Here is a 23321-nt window from a genome sequence, read left to right on the forward strand (position 1 = left end):
TGCTAAATCCTCAAAATAAGTCAGCCTATATTTGAAGCGTTTTTATCTTAAATCTTAAGATTTACTTGAACGAAAATTTGCCTTAGCTTGAAGTCATGCAACTTTAATGAAGGGACGGAAATTTTCAAAATGTGTGTCCTAAATTTAATGGAAAAAATTTTTGAAGCAAAGATTATAAACTTTCTTTTAAATAAAATTTCATTATTTTAAAGAAATTTTTCCTTAATAGTGTGTAAATTGCACATCCTAAAATTGAGGTTGCGTAATCTTTAATATCACGTAAATATTTTTTTCAGTATAGGAACTTTTTCTACGTGTATGGATCCAAATATACGTTTTCGAAAAAAAAAAATATATTTTTTTTGCATATATGCAAATATGGCGTTATTACCCTAGATGTTTATCCGACTCTGCCTGACTTCAGCTCATTGTTTTTGTTTTGGAAAGAAAGTCCCAAATGTACTTTCATTTGATCCATTATCAGTCACTCTAATTTTTTGTAAGTCTATGTCCACCACTGGAAAATAAAACAAAAACACTTTGATGATAGACCTTTACCACTCGTCTTGGTCATCATTAAACTTAAAAAAAATAAACCGGCAATTGTTTGTTTGATTATCCAATATCATCGTAAAACAGCTCAAAATTTTTTGCTATATAAAGGCCTTGATAAAGAAGGTTCCAGTGATCATAACTAAGCGAAAATGCTAACACGTAACACCACATTGGCTTTGATAGCCTTCACCTTAATTGTATTTGCAGAAGCTTCGGTATTGGCGCCTCGCAGCCAAACTTCTGTGGAGAATAATAAAGGAGGACGTATTATTGGAGGTCAGGAAGTTTCCATCGAAAGACTGCCATATCAAGTTTCTGTACGTTTGGAGACGAATACCCTTTTGCATATTTGTGGTGGTGCAATCTATGCCCCTCGGGTCGTCGTTACAGCAGCCCATTGTATTAAAGGACGTTTTGCCTCCTACATAAGGATAGTGGCTGGACGATCATCTCTACTCGATTCTGATGATGGTTATAGAGTAAGCAAATTAATACCCCATACTGGCTACAATAAGAATACCCATGTCAATGATGTGGGCCTGATAATTTTGGCCGAAGATTTGGTCTATTCTTCGTCGGTCCAACCCATTCGCTTGGCTTTGGAAAAACCCAGTCAAGGCGTCAAAGCCATTGTCAGTGGTTGGGGTAAAATTGATGAGGATGCTGAAACCCTAACCAATCACTTACAAATGGTGGAATTGAATATTGTCGATCGTGATTATTGTAATAGTCAATATGCCACTAAAAGTTATACGATTACGGATGAAATGATATGTGCCGGTGTTGAGGATGCTAGCAAGGATTCTTGCCAAGGTGATTCCGGCGGTCCATTGGTGGTGAATGATGAATTGGTTGGTATTGTATCCTGGGGCATTGGTTGTGCTCGTGAAGGTTTTCCTGGTGTCTATGCCAGTGTTCCCCAACATATTCAATGGATTAAGGATAATGCCCAACCTTATATGTAAATCGAAGGAAACAAGAGAGTGATCAAAAAATGAAATGGTCAAATTTTAAAGCCAAACCGAACAAATTAAAAGGAATATAAAGAAGTGAAAAATTAACGAAACGAACAAATTATTATAGCCAAACCGAACAAATTATATCCTTGAAATAAGAATTATATAAAAACATATGCACTAACTTATAATACCCTGTTCCACAGTGTGGAGCAGGGTATAAAAAGAAAAATTGTGTAAAGCCTAGGTAGTAGATGAAGTCTCTAAAAAGTGGGGTTTCTGTGAGGGCATGTGAAAGGAGATTTTCTTCTATGAGTAAAATCTGACATTTTAAATCTTTATATTAAAACAAATATATTGTCCGTCAAAGTAACCAATAACCCCCTTGTAGATTACTTGGGATCAGTCGCCAAACATTTTTCAAATGTTTTTTTGTGTATAATTTTTAAATCATCGATATGAATACAAGCAAATACAAGCAAAATATTTGTAACTTATTTTTTTTTAATAACAAACATTTATACAAAATTATTAATAAAAATTTGTATTGGGCAAAAGCAAAAAAAATTAAACAGTTTCTGTTGCATCGAACTTCCAAACAGAGTGTAAATATAACCATAGTGATAGGTGAAAACTTTTTATACCCACCACCATAGAATGGTGATGGGGTATAATAAGTTTGTCATTCAGTTTGTAACAAATCTAAATATCGATTTCCGACTATATAAAGTAAATATATTTTTGATCAGGGAGAAATTCTAAGACGATATAACCATATCCGTCTGTCCATCTGTCTGTATGTCTGCCTGTTGTAATCACGCTACAGCTTTCAATAATGGAGATATTGTCCTGCAATTTGACACAGATTCGTTTTTTATATACAGGCAGATCAAGTTTGAAGATGGGCTATATAGGTCCAGGTATCGATATAGCCCCCATATAAACCGGCCCCCCGATTTGGGGTCTTGGGCTTCTAGAAACCGTATTTTCTATCCGATTTGCCTGAAATTGGATATCTGGAGGTATTTGAGGACCACAAATAGGTTTGCCGAAAACGGTGCCTATCTGTCCATGTTTTGGTATAGCCCCCATATAGACCCATCTCCCGATTTTACTTCATGGGCTTCTAGAAATCGTATTTTCAATCCGATTTGCCTGAAATTTTAAATATAGAGGTATTTAAGAACCATAAATAGGTGTGGGGTGTATCGGTCCATCTTTTGGTATAGCCCTCATACACTCAAAAAAAAAAGTGAACTCTCTATTTCACTAAAGCCAATTTAACTTTATTTTAGTTCATGGAATTATTATGTTTGGAGAAAGTTTCCTTTACTCTAATAATTTTTTGTTTAGGTTAGTTAAATTAACTAAAACCGAGGAAAAAAATAAACTCAAATGAAGCATAATGATTAACTAAATTCGTACCTTCCTCAAAATAGTTCAGAATTTCTTTAAATTTGTAAATTTTACCAAAAATGCGTCCATCATGAACTTCGTATATCACTAAAGACATTCTTGCAATTTTGAACTCCAAGTTTTTCCTTCAAACTACAAAATTTTCTTTAACAAGTGAAAAAACTTAGTTATGTCTAATAAATGTTCTTGAATTTGTCGAAAAATATTTACTTATTTTTATGACATTGGAGTGATGCCAACGTTTGTAATACTGTTTAGTTAAAATTTTCTACAAATATTCAAAATTTTCTAAAATTAACCGAAACTTTTCTTCCTGGTGGGTTCACTGTTTTTTCAGTGTATAGACCGATATCCCGAATTTACTTCTTGGGCTTCTAGAAACCGTATTTTCGATTCGATTTGCCTGAAATATAGAGGTATTTAAGGACCGTAGATAGGTGTGGCGAAAATGGGGCGTATCGGTCCATCTTTTGCTATAGCCCCCATATAGACCGATCTCCCGATTTTATTTCTTGAAATTCCTGAAATTTGAAATCTAGAGGTATTCTATGACCACAAATAGGTGTAGCGAAAATGGGACATATCGGTCAATGTTTTGCTATAGGCCCCCTATAGACCGATCTTCCGATTTTACTTCTTGTGCTTCTAGAAACCGTATCATCAATTCGATTTACCTGAAATTTTAAATCTAGAGGTATTCTATGACCACAAATAGGTGTAGCGAAAATGGGGCATATCGGTCAATGTTTTGCTATAGGCCCCCATATAGACCGATCTTCCCATTTTTCTTCTTGTGCTTCTAGAAACCGTATCATCAATTCGATTTACCTGAAATTTGAAATCTAGAGGTATTTTAGTACCATAAATAGGTGTAGCGAAAATAGGGTCTATCGATCCATTTTTTGGTATAGTCCCATATAGACCGATCTCATGATTTTACTTCCTGGGCTTTTAGAAACCGTATTTTCAATTCGATTTGCTTGAAATTTGAAATCTAGTGGTATTCTATAACCAAAAATAGGTTTGCCGAAAATAGTGTCGTATCGATCCATCTTTTGGTATAGCCCCCATATAGACCGATCTCCCCATTCTCCTTCTTGAGCTTCTAGAAACCGTAGTTTTTATCCAATTGGCCTGGGAGCCACCGTGGTGCAATGGTTACCATGCCAGCCTTGCATTCGACCAAATACCAAAAAGTTTTTCTGCGGTGGATTATCTCACCTCAATAATGCTGTTGACATTTCTGAGTGTTTCAAAGCTTCTCTAAGTGGCTTCACTGGAACGCCGTTCGGACTCGGCTATAAAAATGAGGTCCCTTGTCATTGAGCTTAACATAAAATCGGACAGTACTCAGTGATAAAAGAGAAGTTCACCACTGTGGTATCACAATGGACTGAATAGTCTAAGTGAGCCGGATATAACGGGCTGCCACTATACCTAACCTAACCTATCCAATTTGCCAGAAATGTGAAATGTAGAGGTTTTTTAGGGAAATGTGAAGTGTAGAGGATTTTTAGGGCCATAAATAGGTGTTCCGAATATATTATGTATCGGTAAAGATTCTGTAGGTTTTTCAGAACCACAATTAGGTGTGCTGAATGTGGTGTGTATCAGTGCATGTTTTTGGCATAACACCCATATAGACTGATCTCCTGATTTAACTCCTTGGGCTTATATAAACCGTAGTTGTTATCAAATTTGAACAGATTTAGTTTTTTTTAGTCTAAAGATTTTGGATTTCAACTCAAGGTGTTAGTTCATCATTTTCTTGCACACCTACACGAGATGTTCGTGATTCCTCTAAAATCTCAAACAAAAATGGTTGTTAGAAATCCAGAATCTGATTTAGTCTTCATAGGTAGAATCTTTAAATTTATCTTGGGGAAGCGTACTGGTTGAACTGGATGGCTTAGGATCGGCTGTCATCAAAACCCCCCTGAAATTCTATATATTATCAAATAACCCGCTACGATGAAGAGTTTTCAAAGGAAACTATTATATTTGATTCATGGTGGTGGGTATTTAAGATTCGGCCCGGTCGAACTTACTGCAGAATATACTTGTTTTTATTTTTAAATTATTGCTGATTTTCTACAGCATACTGGTTTTTCTTTAGTTTTTGTCATAGAGACTTGTAAACAAATTATTGAGGAATTCTAATTTAAACTGGGAATTTTTGAGGACGAAAGCGTCTTAATTTGGGAACAAAAGTCAGAAATACTGGATTAATTAAAATTATTAAAGTGTTGCCAGGTCATTTGTATACCTTACCCCCAAATATTAAGAAGAAAAAAACCCGAAATTGTTCTAAAGTTTTTTTCAAAACCGCCAAAAATTTTAGGAATGTAAATGATAAAAATGCCTTTCCAAATTTTGAGAAAAAAAACCTGTATTTATACAAGTACACACAATATGTCAATATCAATTTATAAATCGAATTAATTAAAAATATATAATTGAAAATTCGGTTTATAATGTAGAAAAGTTGACAAAATAAAATTCAGTAAATATATGCATTATTTGCCAAAAATAGTCCACAATTTCTAAATCTTCTGCATTGGATGTGCCCAAATTGTTGAAAGTAAATAATTAATTTTTTTGTTTTATTTTTTCTTCAAATTCAAATAAATGTTACCCCTAAAAATCCACCAACCGAGAAAAAAACCCCTAAATTTAGGGCGGAAAGTCCCCAACCTGGCAACATTGAATTGTTATAAAATAATTAAAAGCCTATTTGAATTCAAAAAGTTTTCAAAGCAATGTTTAAATCAATAATTTCTCAGCCTAAAAGTATGCTTTGAAATGAGATTCTAGCTAATGCGATAAACATTTTTAAAATATTTCCTCGTATAATGTTATTAACAATGCCGCACAAATGTTAATACAATTCTGTTATTCTAATCTAATGACAATTTTAACTAATTTCATATGAAAATCTTAGCTTCTGTGGTAACCATCGATTTGTTTGGATCTCTCTCTCGATCTCTTTCGCGGAGGTTACTTGGAATTTAAATCTTATCGAATTCTCATTCTCCAACTGTTGCGGGTGTATAGTAAATCATATGGATTTGCAAACGAAATTTGAACTGCAATCATTCTCGGCCTTCCTCTTTCCACTCAGATACGATAATTTTTCATTTAAGGCCTGGACACGCAAATAAAAAACCCCATATCAGCTGATTAGGCATTGATTTATTATTAATGGAAGCCACCGCCATCACTAGTAAATAATCAATGGATAGTCCCAGAATTTAATTTTTCTTGTATGGTCTTTTAAAGCGAAAGTGTATAAATACTAGAAAATATCTGGTGAATCGTTTAGTGCGGTGAGTGAGAGAGGGTAAAAATGGTGAAGTTTTTCATTGTACTGTGTTTGGCCTTGGTGCCGGCCTTGATGGCAGAATTTGTACCTTCGGTACCCATGTTGGATGGTCGTATTGTGGGTGGTAGTGATGCAACTATTGAACAATATCCCCATCAGATATCCATGCGTTATCGTGGAAATCACCGTTGCGGTGGCAGTGTGTATAGCAGTAACGTCATAGTGTCAGCTGCCCATTGTGTTGTTGGAGATTTGGATTTGAGCCTTTTAACCATTGTTGCTGGTTCGACCTATTTGAATGAAGTCACCTGGGAATTGCCAGTTATCAAAATCATCGTCCATGAGAAATACACCTCCAGCAATGATTACGATGTGGCTATTTTGATTTTGGGTGGTCATTTCCCCATCAATGATAAAATCCAACCCATTGCTTTGGCTACATCTAGACCTGAAGCTGGTGCTGAAGTCATTGTCACCGGTTGGGGTACATTAGTCGAAGGCGGAAATATTCCCAATACCTTGCAACAGGTCACTGTCAATTATGTTGAATTGAGCAAATGCAAGAGATCCTATCCCTTGATGTTGACAGATCGTATGTTGTGTGCCAATGTTGAAGGTGGCGGTAAAGATGCCTGCCAAGGTGATTCTGGTGGTCCTTTGATCCATGAGAACAAATTATTGGGTATTGTATCATGGGGTATTGGTTGTGCCCGTAAATCATTCCCTGGAGTTTATGCCTCAGTTCCCGATCTAAGAGACTGGATTAAGCAACATGCCACAGTAAAGGAATATTCATTTTTGTAAATTGCAATACATAATAAAATACAAATTATTGAGTAAATTTATTGCAGAGGGTTTAAGAGAATATGCAAATGACAACAAAATCTTGAACATAAATCCCAGAGGAGATGCTCAGCTGAATTGATAGTATTCAAATTATAATAGCTGAATTGATGATTTCGTCAGGGACGATAATATCAGTCTGGCGGAATTGAAGTTCTTATTAAGAAATCCTTATGTTAGTTACATGGTACATTAAGGTTGTCCTTGAGAATTTATATTCAGCACAGCTGAATTGAAGAGAATTAAGAAAACACTGGGGAATTAAAAAAAGGTATATATATTCCTATATTGAGAATTTAGGAAACCTTTCTACATTTATCTCAACTGAATTGAAAATATTTGAAGGTAAATTTTAATCAGCATAGTTGAATTAAAAAAATATCTTCACAAACTATATTCAGCATCGCTTAATTTGAAATGTTCAAAATGGAAAAAAAACTCAATAAGCCGTTAACCTCTGCTGAATTTGAAATATTCCAGCAAAAAATGGCTAAAAGATGTGAAAAAAGATAAATCAATTTAATTTAATATTTTTAATGATATTGAAACCATAAAAATCTCATCTCAATGGAATAATTAAGAACCTAATAATTGGGGTACTTTTTAACAGCAATTCACGAAATTACACCCTTTTATAGAAGAAAAAATTAACTAAAAGTAAAGAAAAAAATCATTGGCGCCAAACCATGACCATTGTAACCATACAGTAGTTCATTCTTATTATTTTTGGGAATCGTACGAAAATTGTCTTCTGCCTTAGTTCATAGTGAACTTTATACCCACGTTTAGTTCATAAAATGTCTGAGACTAATTAAAAAAAAGTTAAATGTCATTGGGCTGTGGAAAATTTCGTAAAAAATAATAAAATTTAACTACAAACAAACAATTTTTTTTTATAAAAATAAGTTAAAATTAGAGTTAGTTTAACTACGGATTTTTAGATCTGGCACCAATTTTTTCTAAATTATTATTTACAAATGTAAATGTGAATAGTGCCAGAGCTAGGGTTAAGCTTCTCTAGAGAAAAAAAGGTTAAAGTATCCCTCAATAAATATTATTGTCATATTAATGAACACCAATTTACGCCTAAAAGTATGCAAAGAAATTTTTCATAGTAAGGCTGATTTTTATAGTAAAGTTGATTGATGCTCATATTAATGAGCATCAGTTTCCGCCTAAAATTATGCAACGAAAATTTTTCATAGTTGGATTAATGTGGGTTAAACTTCTGAATGAATTTCAATTTACCGTTGAGGCACATTAGTTGCAAATTTTTTCATGCGATAACACTTTTGTGACACCAAATGTGATACTTTTTTTATTTTTGTGTTACCTTTCGCCATAATTTTTAATTGCATTCATTTATCCTCTAAGATTATTTTATACATTTTGACTCCAAATACAGTTAAACTACGGTCGAGTTTGCCACTTGTATACCTTGTTATACCATAATTTTTTCAGTGGACAATTGTTTCGCCTAAAAGTATGCAAAGAAAATTTTCCGTAGTAGGCTTAATTTGGGTTAAACTTGTGAATAGTAAATTTCAATTTACCGTTGAGGCACATTTTCTGAACAGTAAATTTCAATTTACCGTTGAGACACATTAGTGGCAAATTTGACACTTTTTCAAACGTCAATACTTTTGTGGCAACAAATGTGATACTTTTTTTTATGTTGTGTCACATTTTCGTGATACTGTTCCACTTTTTAATTGTATTCATTTATCCTCTAAGATTTTTTATACATTTTGACTCCAAATACAGTTAAAATATAGTCGAGTTTACCACTTGAATACTAATTTGAAAACGATTTTCCTTTTATGCCACAATTTTTTCAGGGACAATTATTTCGCCTAAAAGTATGCAAAGAAAATTCTCCGTAGTAGGATTAATCTGGGTTAAACTTCAAAACAGTAAATTTCAATTTACTTTTGTGGCAGCAAATGTGATACTTTTTTATTTTTGTGCTACCTTATCATCATACTGTACCACTTTTTAATTGCATACATTTATGCTCTAAGATGTTTTTTATACATTTTGATTCCAAATACGGTTGAAATTACGAATATGGTCAAGTTTATCAGTCAAATACGATATTTATGAACAATTTTACCTTTTATGCCATTATGTTCTCAGTGGACAATTGTTCCGCCTAAAAGTATGCAAAGCAATTTTTCCACAGTGGACTTAATATGGATTAAACTTCTGAATAGTAAATTTCGAGGAATGATTTTAAATTAAAAAGGAGAAAAAAATCATTTTTAGGAATTGTGAGGATCTAATATAAAAAACATATATTTCCCAATTTTATATAAAACACTGGTATAAATGCGTTAGCTTGGGTTAGGTATAGTGGTAACCCATTATTTTAGATTCACTTTGACTATTCAGTTAATTGTGATACCACAAGTGGTTAACTTATCTGTTATCAATGATTGCTACCCAATTCTATGTTTAGCTCAATGTCTCATTTACCTCATTTTTAAAGCCGACTACGAACGGCGTTTCACATTTCGGTGAAACCACTCAGAGAATCATTGTAAAGTTAGAAATGTCACTAGCATTACTGAGAGGGGATAGTCCACAGCTCAAAAACGTTTTGCTATTTTGTCTAAACTGAGTTTAAATGCATAGCCCTTTGTATCCCAGGCGAGCATGCTAACTATTGCACTACGGTGGCTTCCACCGTGCGTTTAATGCTTATTTTTCTTTATGAAATAGTGTGCCATTTTATTTGCCACTTTTTTATAATGAATATGCCATCTTTTAGTACCACGTTTTAAAAATTCTCACAGTGGCTCCCACCGTACCTTTAATTCTTATTTTTCTTTATGAAAGAGTGTCATTTTTTGTGCCACTTTTTTAAAATGTATATGCCACCTTTAGTGCCACTTTTTAGAAATTCTCAACGGTATCGCTAATGGCTACAGCTAAATATGAAAAAACAAATTAAGGTCCTCACAGGGTCAATTCATATTCTCTCTTCTGATTTTTATCGACAATTTAATACAGTTCCATGTTGGGAGCCCTTTGAAACAAAATTACATTTATTCGATCCGATATATCAAGACGGTTGTTTGTTTTTATTTCTTATACATGCATAGTTCACAAATTGTTAAAAGGCATTATCTGAAATCCATGGGCTTATCTCTGCAACTTAAATTAACCGAGAAAAAATTAATTGCGATATATCAATTTTTATATTTTTTTGTATTATAATTTTATTTTTTTAATATTTTATTTTCCCAAAAATGCTTAAGAATGCTCTGCAATCCAATCACGTAACATTACAACATTCGTATAAACACCAGGATTACCAGCACGGGCACAACCATAACCCCAAGACACAATACCGACCATTTTATCATTGACCATCAAAGGACTTCCGGCATCACCTTGACAAGCGTCAACACCACCTTTCAGAAAACCAGCACATATTTCGGTATCCTTAACTTCAGTCCAGAAATAAGCCTCGCGGCAAACACTCAAATCCATAATGGGCACTTGTATAGCTTTTAGATTATCATCAAAATTCGCCTCAAACTCAGATAGTTGACCCCAACCTGCAACCCAAGCTTTATCACCAGCATTAGGTAATTGGGTGGCCAAAACAACAGGCTCTATAGTCACATCATTAAATTTTAAATCTGATGTTAAATAGACCAAGGCAATATCGTGATCAGCATTTTCATGCTCCAAGATTTTCTCGACCAAAAAGACTTGACCATCATGAGCCGAGGTCAAACGTTTGCTGGTGCCTGCAACCACATTGGTTCTCTTCACATCGGCACCTTTAACACAGCTAGCAGAGGTTATCACAAGTTTGGAATGATAGACTGTACCACTACAGATATGCTCATAAGCACAGGCATCACAAAAACGACGACGTATGGAAACTTCATAGGGGAATAATGAAATATGGGAATTGCTATTGGTGCCCACTGCACGTGAGGTTATTCCAGCCTCTGTACAACTTGTTACAATGGTCAAAACGACTATTACGATTAGGGATAATATCCTCATAGTTGCTGTTATTGAAGGATTCAACCGTTTAATGATCTTAAATGAACCAAATTTTATTGAATACTAAAATTATGCCACTTCCAATTGATTTTTTGTCCAAAAGTCTTTGATTACGGTATGGGGATGATAACTTCTCTTAATCATATATCATTTCGATAGGGCATAAGATTAGCAATTATTCAATGGTCGTTTATACAATATCAGTACATGTTACTGATACTGGCAATGGAAATTGATAAAGTAATTTTAAAAAGAAATATATTTTCAGGGTTAGGAAATAGTGGATCTAACAAAAACCATTAACTCCACAATATGGACAAAAAATTCAAAAAAAAAATTTTTTTTTAATAGAAGATTTTTTTTTTTTGAAAATCAATAACTTCTTCTCTTTATTCCATGATATATGTTCCAATATAGTCGTAGGATTTCTTTTTGGCGGGCCCAATCCTTTTTGGTTTTGGGATAAGGGTCTAAATGCTGCCCCCTCATCTGCGTACATTACCGATTTGGACTCTATTTCCCATAAATATAGATATGATAAAGATGGATCATAATCATCTATTTTTAATAAGGTGTTCGATCAAAATGATCACCCAATTTTATTTCTTGAGTACTTAGAAGTAAATTTTGGTTCGAACTCCGAAATCGTCGCATTTGTTGTTCGAACTTCAAAATCGAATTTGAAATATATTATGCCTGAGATAAAAATTCGAATTCGATTCTTTATACACATAAAAATAATATTCAGACGATGGTTTGCATGGGTTGAAATTTTGATCGCCGCTCTCTTGGTTTTGTGTTCTGAAATGTTTCTCTTATTGGAACTCACGAATTGGTATGATAACATTTTTATACTTTTTATCCAATTTTTAAATTATTAAGGATTCCTTACATCGAGTCCATTACCTTTTTTAATTGGAAATGTATTTAAGGAATTCTAATTTTGAAATGAGAATTTTAAGGGACGAAAGCATCTCATTTTGGGGACAAGAGTCTCGAAAAATATTGGCAACACTGTTAGAGTTACAAAGACAGAGCATATGTGAATATAACCTGTTATAGTAGATGGCGCTGAAGTTTCATTGGTGCGGTGCGGGAATTAATTGGGAACTTTCGTGAGGAATTTTAATTCAAATTCAGGATTTTTTAAACGGTATGCCTGCGATAAAAATTCGAATTCGATTCTTTATACCCATAAATTAATATTCAGACGACGGTTTGTATGGGTTGAAATTTTGATCACCACCTTCATGGTTTTCTATTCTGAAATGTTGATCTTATTGAAACTCGCAAACTGGCATGATAACATTTTTATACTTTTTGTCCAATTTTTAAATTATTTAGGATTTTTGAGAGTAGATCCTATTATCTTTTTTATAAAAACTTGCCAAAATTTAATTAGGAATATTTGTGAGGAATTTTAATTGATTATTTTTGGGAATGAAAGCATCCCATTTTGGGGACAAGAGCCTCGAAAAATACTGGCAACACTATTAAAGTTACAAAGATTGAGCATATGGGAATAATTTTTTTTTTTTTTATAGAATATGGCGATGAAGTGTCATTGGTGTGGTGAGGTCATTGGCTAAATATCTTGTGAAAAATTAATTGGGTATTTACGTGAGGAATTTTAATGCAAATAGAGTATTTTCGGGGACGAAAGCTCCAATAATCAGAACAATACTGTTAGAGTTACAAAGACTGATCATATGGGAATATAGCTTTTTTATAGTAGATGACGCTGAAGTGTCATTAGACTAAATAAGTTGTTGCGAATTTTTTTGAGAGGATTGTAATTTAAATTGGGGATTTTTGGAACTGAAAGCGCCTCATTTTTGTGGACAAGGGCCAGAAAAATACTGTTCGAATTACAAAAACGAGCCAATGAGAAATATTCTTTTAGGCTAGTAAATGGAACTGAAGTGTCATTGGAATGTTAGTTTGGTGCGAGAATTGGCTAAATATCTTGTCATAAATTAATTGGGGATTTTTGTGAAGGATTTTATATTTCGGGGACAAAAACGCTCTATTTTGGGGACAAGAGCCAAAAAAAAACTACTGTTAGAATTACAAAGACTGAGTCTATGGAAAATATTCTTTTAGGCTAGTAGACGACGCTGCAGTATCATTGGAATTTTGATGAGGTGGGGAATGGCTAAATATGTTGTCATAATTTAATTGGTGATTTTTGTGAGGGATTTTAATTTTCAAAACTTTTAAAGACGACTTGACAACGTCTACTGGAATTCGAGTCTGAATTTGGGAATTAAAGTTGTCGTTAACAGGTTGTTTTAAAGGACGTTGATAGCATATGAAGGAAACAAGCTGAAAAAATTAATGAATTATGCGCTTCTTTGACTCAAAATCAATACCAAAACAATTAGAGTAAAGATAAAATCTTTGGAACCGGACATCCTTTTTTTGTGTGTAGCCATAGCGCATGCCCATGGCTATGCTCATACGGCCTTGTTAAAAACCATCAGATATTTGTTCACAACAAATTTTTTATTTACATTTTCCATAATTTATTTTTTTGTTACATATTTGCAGCAATAGTATCATCAATCCATTTCTTTAAACTGTAAACATAGGTGTAAACACTAGGGAAATTAGGTCTAGCACAACCGCGACCCCATGAGACTAAACCCACGAGCTCACCATTGAATACAAGAGGACCTCCAGTATCACCATAACAGCTATCCATGCCTCCACTAGCATAACCGGCACAAATCATACGTTCTGTAATTTCACCGGGACCATGATAGTTGGTACATACATCAGAATTTACAATGGGTACTTGTACTTCTTCCAAATTCAGAGATGAAGGGCCATATTCTTCACGATAACCCCAACCGACAACATTAGCCAATCTTCCCTCTATTGGCCGGGATTCTTTGATAGATATGGGGCTAATTTTCAAATGGCTAAAATCGAATTTGTCATCTATGATGATAATACCAATATCATAATCGACAGTCCAAGAACTATAACTCTCGTGTGCGATCCATTTTAGTGCAGGATATAGAATACCATCTAAGCCCGTACGAGAATTGGCTCCAGCTACAACCATTAATTTTTCTGTAGCTCCAATATCCACCAAACATTGGGCAGCTGTTATAACTACACGTTCCGAGTAAATGGCTCCAGCACATTGATGTCTATATGCATCATTGGGTGTGGTCCTATAGCGTATGGACACGGTAAAAGGATATTTGGTTATGTCGGTTTCTCGACCTCCCACAATACGTGTATTCGTCGAATCCAATGCCTTGATTACTGAGCTTATGGTCAATATCATGAAAGCCATAAATATAAAGTTGGTCATTTTGTGCAAAATTTGTCCTTTACTACTTAAGCACCTTACTAACCTATTAGCTTGAACTGCGTGGAGCAACTAAAGGTTGTATATTATAATCATATCGATCATTGTTGGATTATTATTAGGAATTTTTAGGTGAGTACGAACTACAAATATTATCGGGGTTTGTTGTCACAAAACCACTTGTGTTAGTGAAAAAAAAAAAAAACTAAAAACGTTAACAAGAACCAACAACAAACAAATTGAACCCCATAGAACATGGAAGTCAATTGATATAATGTCCACCCAAAACAAACTAATCACTTGTTATATAGGCTATAAAGATTAATGGTGTATTATGGTTTATGATATGGAGAGAGAGAGAGAGCAAAAGTTTGAGCACAAAGAGAAAGAGATTTTTCACTAGCATTTTATAGAAGGCTTTCATTCAACTTGTGGCCTATTGAAACAATTATGGGTGTCCACTATTGACCATAAAATGATTCTATTACCATTATATGTAATTGGCTTTTAATTGATTATTTCGCAGAGAAGGTTAATTGGTTTTGTATTATTTATCACCTGAATATATGCCAGAGAAAATAAAAACACAAGAGGATGAAAATTTCTCTTCTAAAGGGTGGTTAAATTTCAAGAGCCGATGTTGAATGTGAACCACACCTAAACGCCAAGTTTTTTTTTCCGAATTTTATTTGACATTTATCTATTTCAGACTTACTCATTTTGAACCATAGAGAGATACACAATCCAACAACGTGTTAAAGTTATCCAGACTTATTATGATGTGGATGATCAATTTTCGAAGAAAATCATTTTCAGTGATGAGGCACATTTTCACCTCAGTGGATTCGCCAATAAACAGAATTGCCGCATTTGGGCGAATTAGAATCCAAGAGTGATTGTTGAAAAAAACAATGCACCCACAAAGAGTGACTGTTGGTGCGGTTTATGGGCTGGCCGTATTTTTCCAAAATGAGGCCGGTCAGGCAGTTACTGTGAATGGTGTTCGCTATCGTGAGATGATAACCGAATTGGAAGATATGGATGTGAACGATATGTGGTTTCAGCAGGACGGTGCCACTTGCCACACAGCTAACGAAACAATGGCTCTTTTGCACAACAAATTCAATGGCCGTGTTATCTCACGTAATGACGATGTCAATTGGCCGCCAAGATCATGTGATTTGACACCGTTGGACTTTTTTCTTTGGGGTTATTTGAAAGAAAAGGTTGTACGTCGATAAGCCAGCAACAATTCAAGAGCTAAAGGATGAGATAATTCGGCACATTAACGGCATAGAACCTCCATTATGCCTCAGCGTCATCGAAAATTTGGACCATCGGATGAAGGTGTGCCACCGAGGTCGCGGCGCCTATTTGACCGATATTTTGTTCCATACATAATTGAGTAATACCAATATATCATAATAAAATAAAATTACAATAATTTTCTAAATAGTTTGTGTTTTATTCAAAATCAACATCGGTCTTTGAAATTTTAACCACCATTTACAAAAACAACAAATGTCAACCGTATAAATGTCACACAATGCCTGCAGGTATGACCGACGTTGCGGTCGAAGCGCTGTTTTGATAAATTTAATTGAATGAAAACATTTATAAAAAAGAACATTTGTTACTACAAAGTAGGTTTTAAGTACTATTTTCTTTACGTTTCGTAAAGTCCGCAGAGAATTAAACTGGGTGACGCCGACGTAAACTGTATGATATATGAGAGAAGCGCCGACAAAAACTCCATGATATTAGAGAAACTTTCTTTAGGTTTCGTAAAGTCCGCCGAGAATTGAACTGGGTGACGCCGACGTAAACTGTATGATATTTGAGAGAAGTGCCGACAAAAACTGCATGATATTAGAGAAATTTTTCTCATGACTGTCACCTACTGACGCAGTTTCGCTTCACAGTTTCGTTCTCTTGTTTTTTATTCTCTCTGTTTATGCCACAAACAAATTATGGCGCTTTCGTCCCTAAAAATCCCAAATTTAAATTAGAAGTCCTCACAAAAATGCACAATACATTTTTGAAAAGTTTATTTTGAAAACAATAAAGAAATAATTTTAAAAATTTACAAAATAAAAATGCCCAAGCTGTCATCAGAATTAATTATGGCTGTAAAAATCATCGGATTTTTATCTTATGCAAATCGACTACTAAATGCTCGAAAAATAAAAAAATGAAGCTCGGCTAGCGTGTTTTTATAAACGAAAATTCTCTGTTCAAAATGGACCATATTGATTATGTCAATATCTATCCGATATATTGTCCAAATCTGTAATTTACATAGATAAGGGGGCAACATTTTGACCCGAATGCCTATAATTTACAATAATGGAAAATAACTGAACAAAATCCTATATCCATTTCTAGTTTAAAAGCCCCATTCGCACCATATAAATGTCGTGGAATAATGAGGAACAAAGTTTTTGAGGATACACTGTACTTCTTTAAGCCCTTTTTTAAGAATGTTTGGAAAGAAATTTCTTGAACACCATCATTCTAAACCAGATTTATTATTCGGAACAGATTTGGAAAAAAATCCCCATAAAACCCCCAAATTTCTGGAAATTTCCCACCAAATCCCCCAATCAAACATTTCGCCCCAAATATATGACAAGAATATTCCCTATTTGGCGAAAACCCCAATAATTGCAACACTGGCTACAACAGCAATTTGAAATTCTAAAAGATCTAACGTTGTCCGACTATGTGAATATTTTAAGCGTTTAACACAGAGGCTATCGACCTGAAATTTAGTACATTTATAATCGGTTACTCAGTTGGCTTAACATTGATGGTCTGTCGGGGTGTCTACAAGGTAGCTGACATGTAGTGTTACCAATACACCAATTTTGGTGTGAACATTCTCAATAGGGGCTTTTATAGCCTCCACTGCAGAATGGTTGATATACAAACTTTTTCATTCCTTTTGTAACACGTCGAATTATTGGTCTCAGATCCCATACAGTGTATATATTTTCCATGTCTTGGTGAAATTCTGAGACGATCAAGCGAAGTCTGTCTGTCCGTCTGTTGAAATCACGCTAACTTCCCAACGAAACAAGGTAGCGGCTTGAACCTTGGCACATATACACACAAAAAAATATTTTTTGTCAGCAATCACGAAATTAATTGATCCAATTAATTTTTAATTGAAATGTCTTCAATCACAGAAATGATAGTATCAATTAAAATATTAATTGAAAGTCAATTAAAAAATAATTTGAAAGTCAATTAAAAAATTGATTGATACTATTAATTTTTGTGATAGATTTTTGTTTCAATTAACCATTTTTTGAATCAATTAAATTTTTAAGTTTAAGTCCAATTAAAATATTAATTGAAAGTCAATTAAAAAATAATTTGAAAGTCAATTAAAAAATTGATTGATACTATTAATTTTTGTGATAGATTTTTGTTTCAATTAACCATTTTTTTGAATCAATTAAATTTTTAAGTTTAAGTCCAATCGCGTTCAAATTTAGCACAAGTTCCTGTTTTGGGTCAGAATAGAGCCCTATTGATTTTGGTTTAGATTTAGCTATAGCTCCCATATATATCTTTCGCTCGATATGCACTTATATGGACCCAGAAGCCAGACTTTTACCCTGATTTGCTTGAAATTTTGCACCAGGAGAATATGTACTATAGGCAGGTGTGCCAAATTTAATTGAAATCGGTTCAGATTGAGATATAGCTCTTATATATATCTTTCGCCCGATATGGACTGATATGGCCCCAGAAGCCAGAGTTTTAGCCCAATTTGGTTGAAATTTTGCAATACAATTAGTAGTGTAGTAAAGTGTGCTAAATTTAATTTTATTTTATTTGACAAAAACCTTTATATATGGCACCCAACACATTTGACGGATTTGATATAGTATCGAAAATGTGGATTTACAAAGTGGTGCAGGGTATTATATAGTCGGCCCCGCCCGATTTTAGACTTTCCTTACTTGTTGTTGATGTACAACGGATGGTATTGCAAATTGGCCATATCGGACCACTTTCAGCTATAGCGCCCATATAAACCGACCCCCAGATTTGTCTTTCGGAGGCTCTTGGAAGAGCAAATATTATCCAACGCCCTTTAACTTATAAACACATAACCAGATGTGACCTATGATATTTATTCATCCTTTTTTATCTCAAATAGACTCCATATGGACTAATATACAATTTATATGACAATGTTAGGAAAGTTTGCTATACCTTGACATCAGTAAAGAACAATTGTGGATGACTGTCTTTAGTAGAAATTTGTACGCAAACCATGACGCAGGGTACATAAGATTTGGTCTGACAGAACTTTCTGCCATATTTTCTTGTGTGTGTGTGTGTTTTTTTTTTTTTGTAAAATGTTTCGAAATATAATACTATCAGATACGGCTACAATATTCGAAGTGGATTCCTGTCACCATCGACCATATTTGTGAAGATTTTTCTACAGCGACTTTGGTTATAGAAAATTACGTGGGATGATCCCATTCCCCAAATAATGAGCCAATAATTGAGAAGGCTAAATGACGAATGCTATATAAGCGAGTATTTTTTATTCTCATATCATAGTTTTTTAAGTAGAAACATATGCCGCCTAAAAGTATGCAAAGAAATTTCTCTATAGTAAGTAAGACGATAATATTCGATACGGCTTCAATATTCGAAGTGGATTCCTATCGCCATCGACGATATTTGTGGAGATTTTTCAACAGCGGCTTTGGTTACAGAAAATCAGGTGGGATGGTCCCCAAGTAATGAGCCAAGAATGGATAAAAAACGAGTGCTATATAAGCCATTTAAAAATTAAACCTGATGTTGTATAATACTCTATGTATAATTAAGACAATACATTATAGTCTTAAGAGTTTCTTGCTAACCTTTGATTGTATCATTTACATAAAAACAACGACTCAATAAATACAAAATACAAAAAATCAGTTTTTCACGTAGAAACATATACCGCCTAAAAGTATGCCAACAAATTTCTCTATAGTAAATAAGACGACAAATAGTCGATTAGAATTTAAAAAACCCACATCACACTCTGCAACTCAAATTCGATTTTTCCAGAGTTTTATTATATTTCGGAGTATTTGATTGTGGTCACTATAAAAACACCAACAAAATCAAAATCAGTTGATGTTGAAGTTTAGTCGATTTTAAATCCATAGAGTCGTTGAAACAATTGCATCGAAAAATTAAAATAAATAACGAACATTATTAGTTTTTTCTTTGATTCTTTGTCGACCTTTTTGTTAGAATAATATAAAATATTTTTATTTTTGTTTTTTTTTTTCTTCTTCTTAAATATCACCTTAAATTTTATAACTTTGCAATTTCATTGTCAATCCATGTTTTAAATAGCACTAATTTTGTATAAACACCAGGAAATTTAATATCACCACAACTTCTTCCCCAGGAAACTAAACCAATTGCCTTATTCTGATAGACTAAGGCACCACCGGCATCACCATAACAGGCATCTTCCAGGTCAGTAGCAGCAGCAGCACAAAACATAACTTCACTTATTCGAGATCCACCATAAATTTCACGACATATTTCATCTTCCACCATGACCACCTTTGCCATTTTAATTTGTTCAGAAAATTCCGTATTCGAATCGGGGTTTGTGGTACCCCATCCTGCAACGTTGGCCATACGATTAGCTGCAGGTAATTGATCAGCAATTTCTATAGCTTTGATTTCTTTACTTGGATATGGTGTCAAATCAAAAGCCAATTTTATCAAAGCCAAATCATAATCCGTGAACCATATATTAAAATCTGGATGTATCACATATTTCTCCACCAAAAATAGCGAACCATCGAATTGGGTACGAAATGAAGAGCCAGCTTTAATATGTAAACGATTGAGATCCAAACCTATGACACAAGTAGCTGTAGTCAATATGATATTGGCTGAATAGATGGTACCCGAACACCGATGCTCGTAGGGAGTTGTTTCATTCTTTTTATAACGTATTGACACCATATACGGTACGGTCGTAATAAATTCCTCTTGGCCTCCTATTATACGGGATTCGTACTCTTGTGAAGCTACATAGTTTTTAGCTACTACTGCTAATGTTAATAATATTCCAAAATATTTCCACATTTTTTTTTTAAGAGCAATCTATGGGTGTTTAATGATGAATGACTAAATAAGAACTGAGACATAGTATTTTAATCTGATAAAGAATATGCTGAGGTTGTAATTTTTGGGGAACTACAATACGGGTTTGTTTTGATATTGATTATAGTTCATCAAAGATTTAGGGTGTATTTTTGTCTGCTAACTTATTCATTATTAATTATGAGACCTTCTTATCGCCCATCGATAAGCGGTGATATCGATTAGGTTATGGCTATAAAATTGTTTTGGTTCTATTATAATACTTATACTATCTGTTTTCTAATTTTGTTTTGTATCGTACAATTAGCCAATCATTTGATTTATTGAATTGTTCGTATTTTAAAATTATGAAATTCTGCGTAAGGCCTTTTTTTAGGTAATAAAAAACGTTCAATAATTGCGGGAAATTTTCCTAGAACTTTTCATGAGTCATGAGGTATTTTTTTTTTTGGTTTTGAAAACAAAATGAAAAAAATATTTATCTATGAAAAAAAAAAATCAAAAGTATTTTTATTAAAAAATGCAGCGTTTTTATGATATGGTTATTTGAAGATAAAAGAAGTATATATGGCACTAAGATCGGTCTTGTCGAATCTCAAATACTCAACACCATGAATCGTTTAGAATTATTTTCTTTGTTGTAACCGATTACATGATATTATATAGAATTTTAGAATAAATTTAAAATTTGTTGATACCAAGACTACAAAAGATTCTGGACCTATAAGAAAAATTTGATTTCTACAAAAAATCTTAAATTTCTCTTCTAAGCGTTCAAGAAAATCGAATGAAATGGCCATTATAAGCCATACACCCAAAGAAAACAATACTTTCCTCCTGAAATTTCACTTTATTATAATATTATATTATATATTATATATATATATATATTATATATTATATATTATATATATTAACTATAGGATGGAAAATATACTAACTTAATCATTCAGTTTGTAACGCATTATATTATATTGGCCAAAGACCCCATAAAGTAGATAGTAACAGGTTGGCTGATAAGTCCCCGGTCTGACACATAGATGGCGTCGCTAGTATTAAATGCATATTATTTTTATATAGTACCAACCTTCAAATGATTCGTTTCAAAATTTGACGTCTGTAAATCAATTAGTTTGTGAGATAGAGCGTCTTTTGTGAAGCAACTTTTGTTATTGTGAAAAAAAATGGAAAAAAAGGAATTTCGTGTTTTGATAAAATACTGTTTTCTGAAGGGAAAAAATACGGGGGAAGCAAAAACTTGGCTTAATAATGTGTTTCCGGACTCTGCTCCAGGGAAATCAACAATAATTGATTGGTATGCAAAATTCAATCGTGGTGAAATGAGCACGGTGAACGCAGTGGACGCCCGAAAGAGGTGGTTACCGATTGAAAACATCAAAAAAATCCACAAAATGATTTTGAATGACCGTAAAATGAAGTTGATCGAGATAGCAGAGGCCTTAAAGTTATCAAAGGAACGTGTTGGTCATATCATTCATCAATATTTGGATATGTGGAAGCTCTATGCAAAATGGGTGCCGCGCGAGCTCACATTTGACCAAAAACAACAACGTGTTTATGATTCTGAGCGGTGTTTGCAGCTGCACGCTCACAAAAAATCGCTTCTGTAACATATACTCCCAAACATATTTTGCTTCAAGCATATACATTTTTGGGTATTGCCCAAACATTTATATGTTTGATCTCTTCCAATATATAATATGTTTGAAAGCATATTGGTATAAACAATATATGTTTGGGTAGTCTAAGTTCGAAACATTTTGTATTTTTGCATCCAAATTCAATAATGTTGTCTTCCAAAAAAACAATATGTTATTATGTGAACATATAATATGTTTGGAAGCATTTTGCACCCAAAAATATTATATGCTTAAAAAAATTCTCCCAAACAATATTGTGCTCAAAATTTTATTTATTTATTTATATATTTACAATCACAATGAATTATGAAAATAAACAGGTAATATAGGTGCTAACAACATAGGTTTTCGACCTGAATGCTCAAAATTTTGTTTCTGCTCAATTGTATATTCCCCCACATCTTTCTCACTTCCACGAGATTTTTTAGTTCTTAGCACCTTTTTCTGTAATACAAACATTGTAGAAGAAATTATTCAATTGTATGATTTTTTTTATTTTAATTTTACCTTTTGCCGGACGGGGATTCGAACAGCGGACCACACAGTTTGTAAGGATGAAAGAAGTAGCTGATCAATTGCCCAAGGAAAAATAAAATGTTAATTTTGTAATAACAAGCAACAACCACCAACTTAATTCAATATCGCTCCCTGTTAAATAGCGCTCCAAGCTACTAAACACATATATGTTTATAGGCTATTTCTAAATTAATATATGTTTGCATCCAAGCATATTATATTTACAAACATTTTATGTCCCAAACATAATATGTTCTAACATATTAACATATATGTCCCAAACATGTTATGCTAGTTTATGAACATTATATGCTTGCACTCAAAAATATTGTGTTTAAAAATTTGTGTTCCAAACATATAATGTTTATAGCCAAACATATGAAAAACAGTCTTTTTCATCCGTGTGTTAACTCGTAATACACCCGAGTTTTTCCGTCCATATGTGACAATGGATGAAACATGGCTCCATCACTACACTCCTGAGTCCAATCGACAGTCGGCTGAGTGAACAGCGACTGGTGAACCGTCTCCGAAGCGTGGAAAGACTCAAAAGTCCGCTG

General features: G+C 33.7%; 5 protein-coding genes across 5 annotated transcripts; 2 read left to right on the forward strand and 3 right to left on the reverse strand.

Annotated features, from left to right (window-relative positions):
* The first annotated feature begins 673 nt into the window (after positions 1-673).
* LOC142238678 (trypsin beta-like) lies at positions 674-1683 on the forward strand. The gene has a single exon (XM_075310383.1). It carries the CDS (start codon positions 705-707, stop codon positions 1518-1520), a length of 816 nt encoding a protein of 271 aa, XP_075166498.1. The 5' UTR covers positions 674-704; the 3' UTR covers positions 1521-1683.
* Positions 1684-6233: 4550 nt separating this feature from the next.
* LOC142238899 (trypsin delta-like) lies at positions 6234-7094 on the forward strand. Its single transcript, XM_075310630.1, has one exon. It carries the CDS (start codon positions 6274-6276, stop codon positions 7051-7053), a length of 780 nt encoding a protein of 259 aa, XP_075166745.1. The 5' UTR covers positions 6234-6273; the 3' UTR covers positions 7054-7094.
* Positions 7095-10138: 3044 nt separating this feature from the next.
* Positions 10139-11190, reverse strand: LOC142240577 (trypsin eta-like). The gene has a single exon (XM_075312269.1). The coding sequence runs from the start codon at positions 11113-11115 to the stop codon at positions 10348-10350; it is 768 nt and encodes a 255-aa protein (XP_075168384.1). The 5' UTR covers positions 11116-11190; the 3' UTR covers positions 10139-10347.
* A 2411-nt stretch (positions 11191-13601) lies between these two features.
* On the reverse strand, positions 13602-14528 carry kappaTry. The gene has a single exon (XM_075312337.1). The coding sequence runs from the start codon at positions 14438-14440 to the stop codon at positions 13652-13654; it is 789 nt and encodes a 262-aa protein (XP_075168452.1). The 5' UTR covers positions 14441-14528; the 3' UTR covers positions 13602-13651.
* Positions 14529-19774: 5246 nt separating this feature from the next.
* Positions 19775-20566, reverse strand: LOC142239515 (trypsin eta-like). Its single transcript, XM_075311304.1, has one exon. It carries the CDS (start codon positions 20564-20566, stop codon positions 19775-19777), a length of 792 nt encoding a protein of 263 aa, XP_075167419.1.
* Positions 20567-23321: the final 2755 nt, after the last annotated feature.

Source organism: Haematobia irritans, chromosome 5 (assembly GCF_050003625.1).
Source record: "Haematobia irritans isolate KBUSLIRL chromosome 5, ASM5000362v1, whole genome shotgun sequence".
In the NCBI taxonomy this organism is placed as follows: domain Eukaryota; kingdom Metazoa; phylum Arthropoda; class Insecta; order Diptera; family Muscidae; genus Haematobia; species Haematobia irritans.

Excerpts from the sequence above, each read along its gene's own strand:
- LOC142239515 (XM_075311304.1), bottom strand. The coding sequence starts at position 20,566 with ATGTGGAAATATTTTGGAATATTATTAACATTAGCAGTAGTAGCTAAA.
- LOC142238678 (XM_075310383.1), top strand. The coding sequence starts at position 705 with ATGCTAACACGTAACACCACATTGGCTTTGATAGCCTTCACCTTAATT.
- kappaTry (XM_075312337.1), bottom strand. The coding sequence starts at position 14,440 with ATGACCAACTTTATATTTATGGCTTTCATGATATTGACCATAAGCTCA.
- LOC142240577 (XM_075312269.1), bottom strand. The coding sequence starts at position 11,115 with ATGAGGATATTATCCCTAATCGTAATAGTCGTTTTGACCATTGTAACA.
- LOC142238899 (XM_075310630.1), top strand. The coding sequence starts at position 6,274 with ATGGTGAAGTTTTTCATTGTACTGTGTTTGGCCTTGGTGCCGGCCTTG.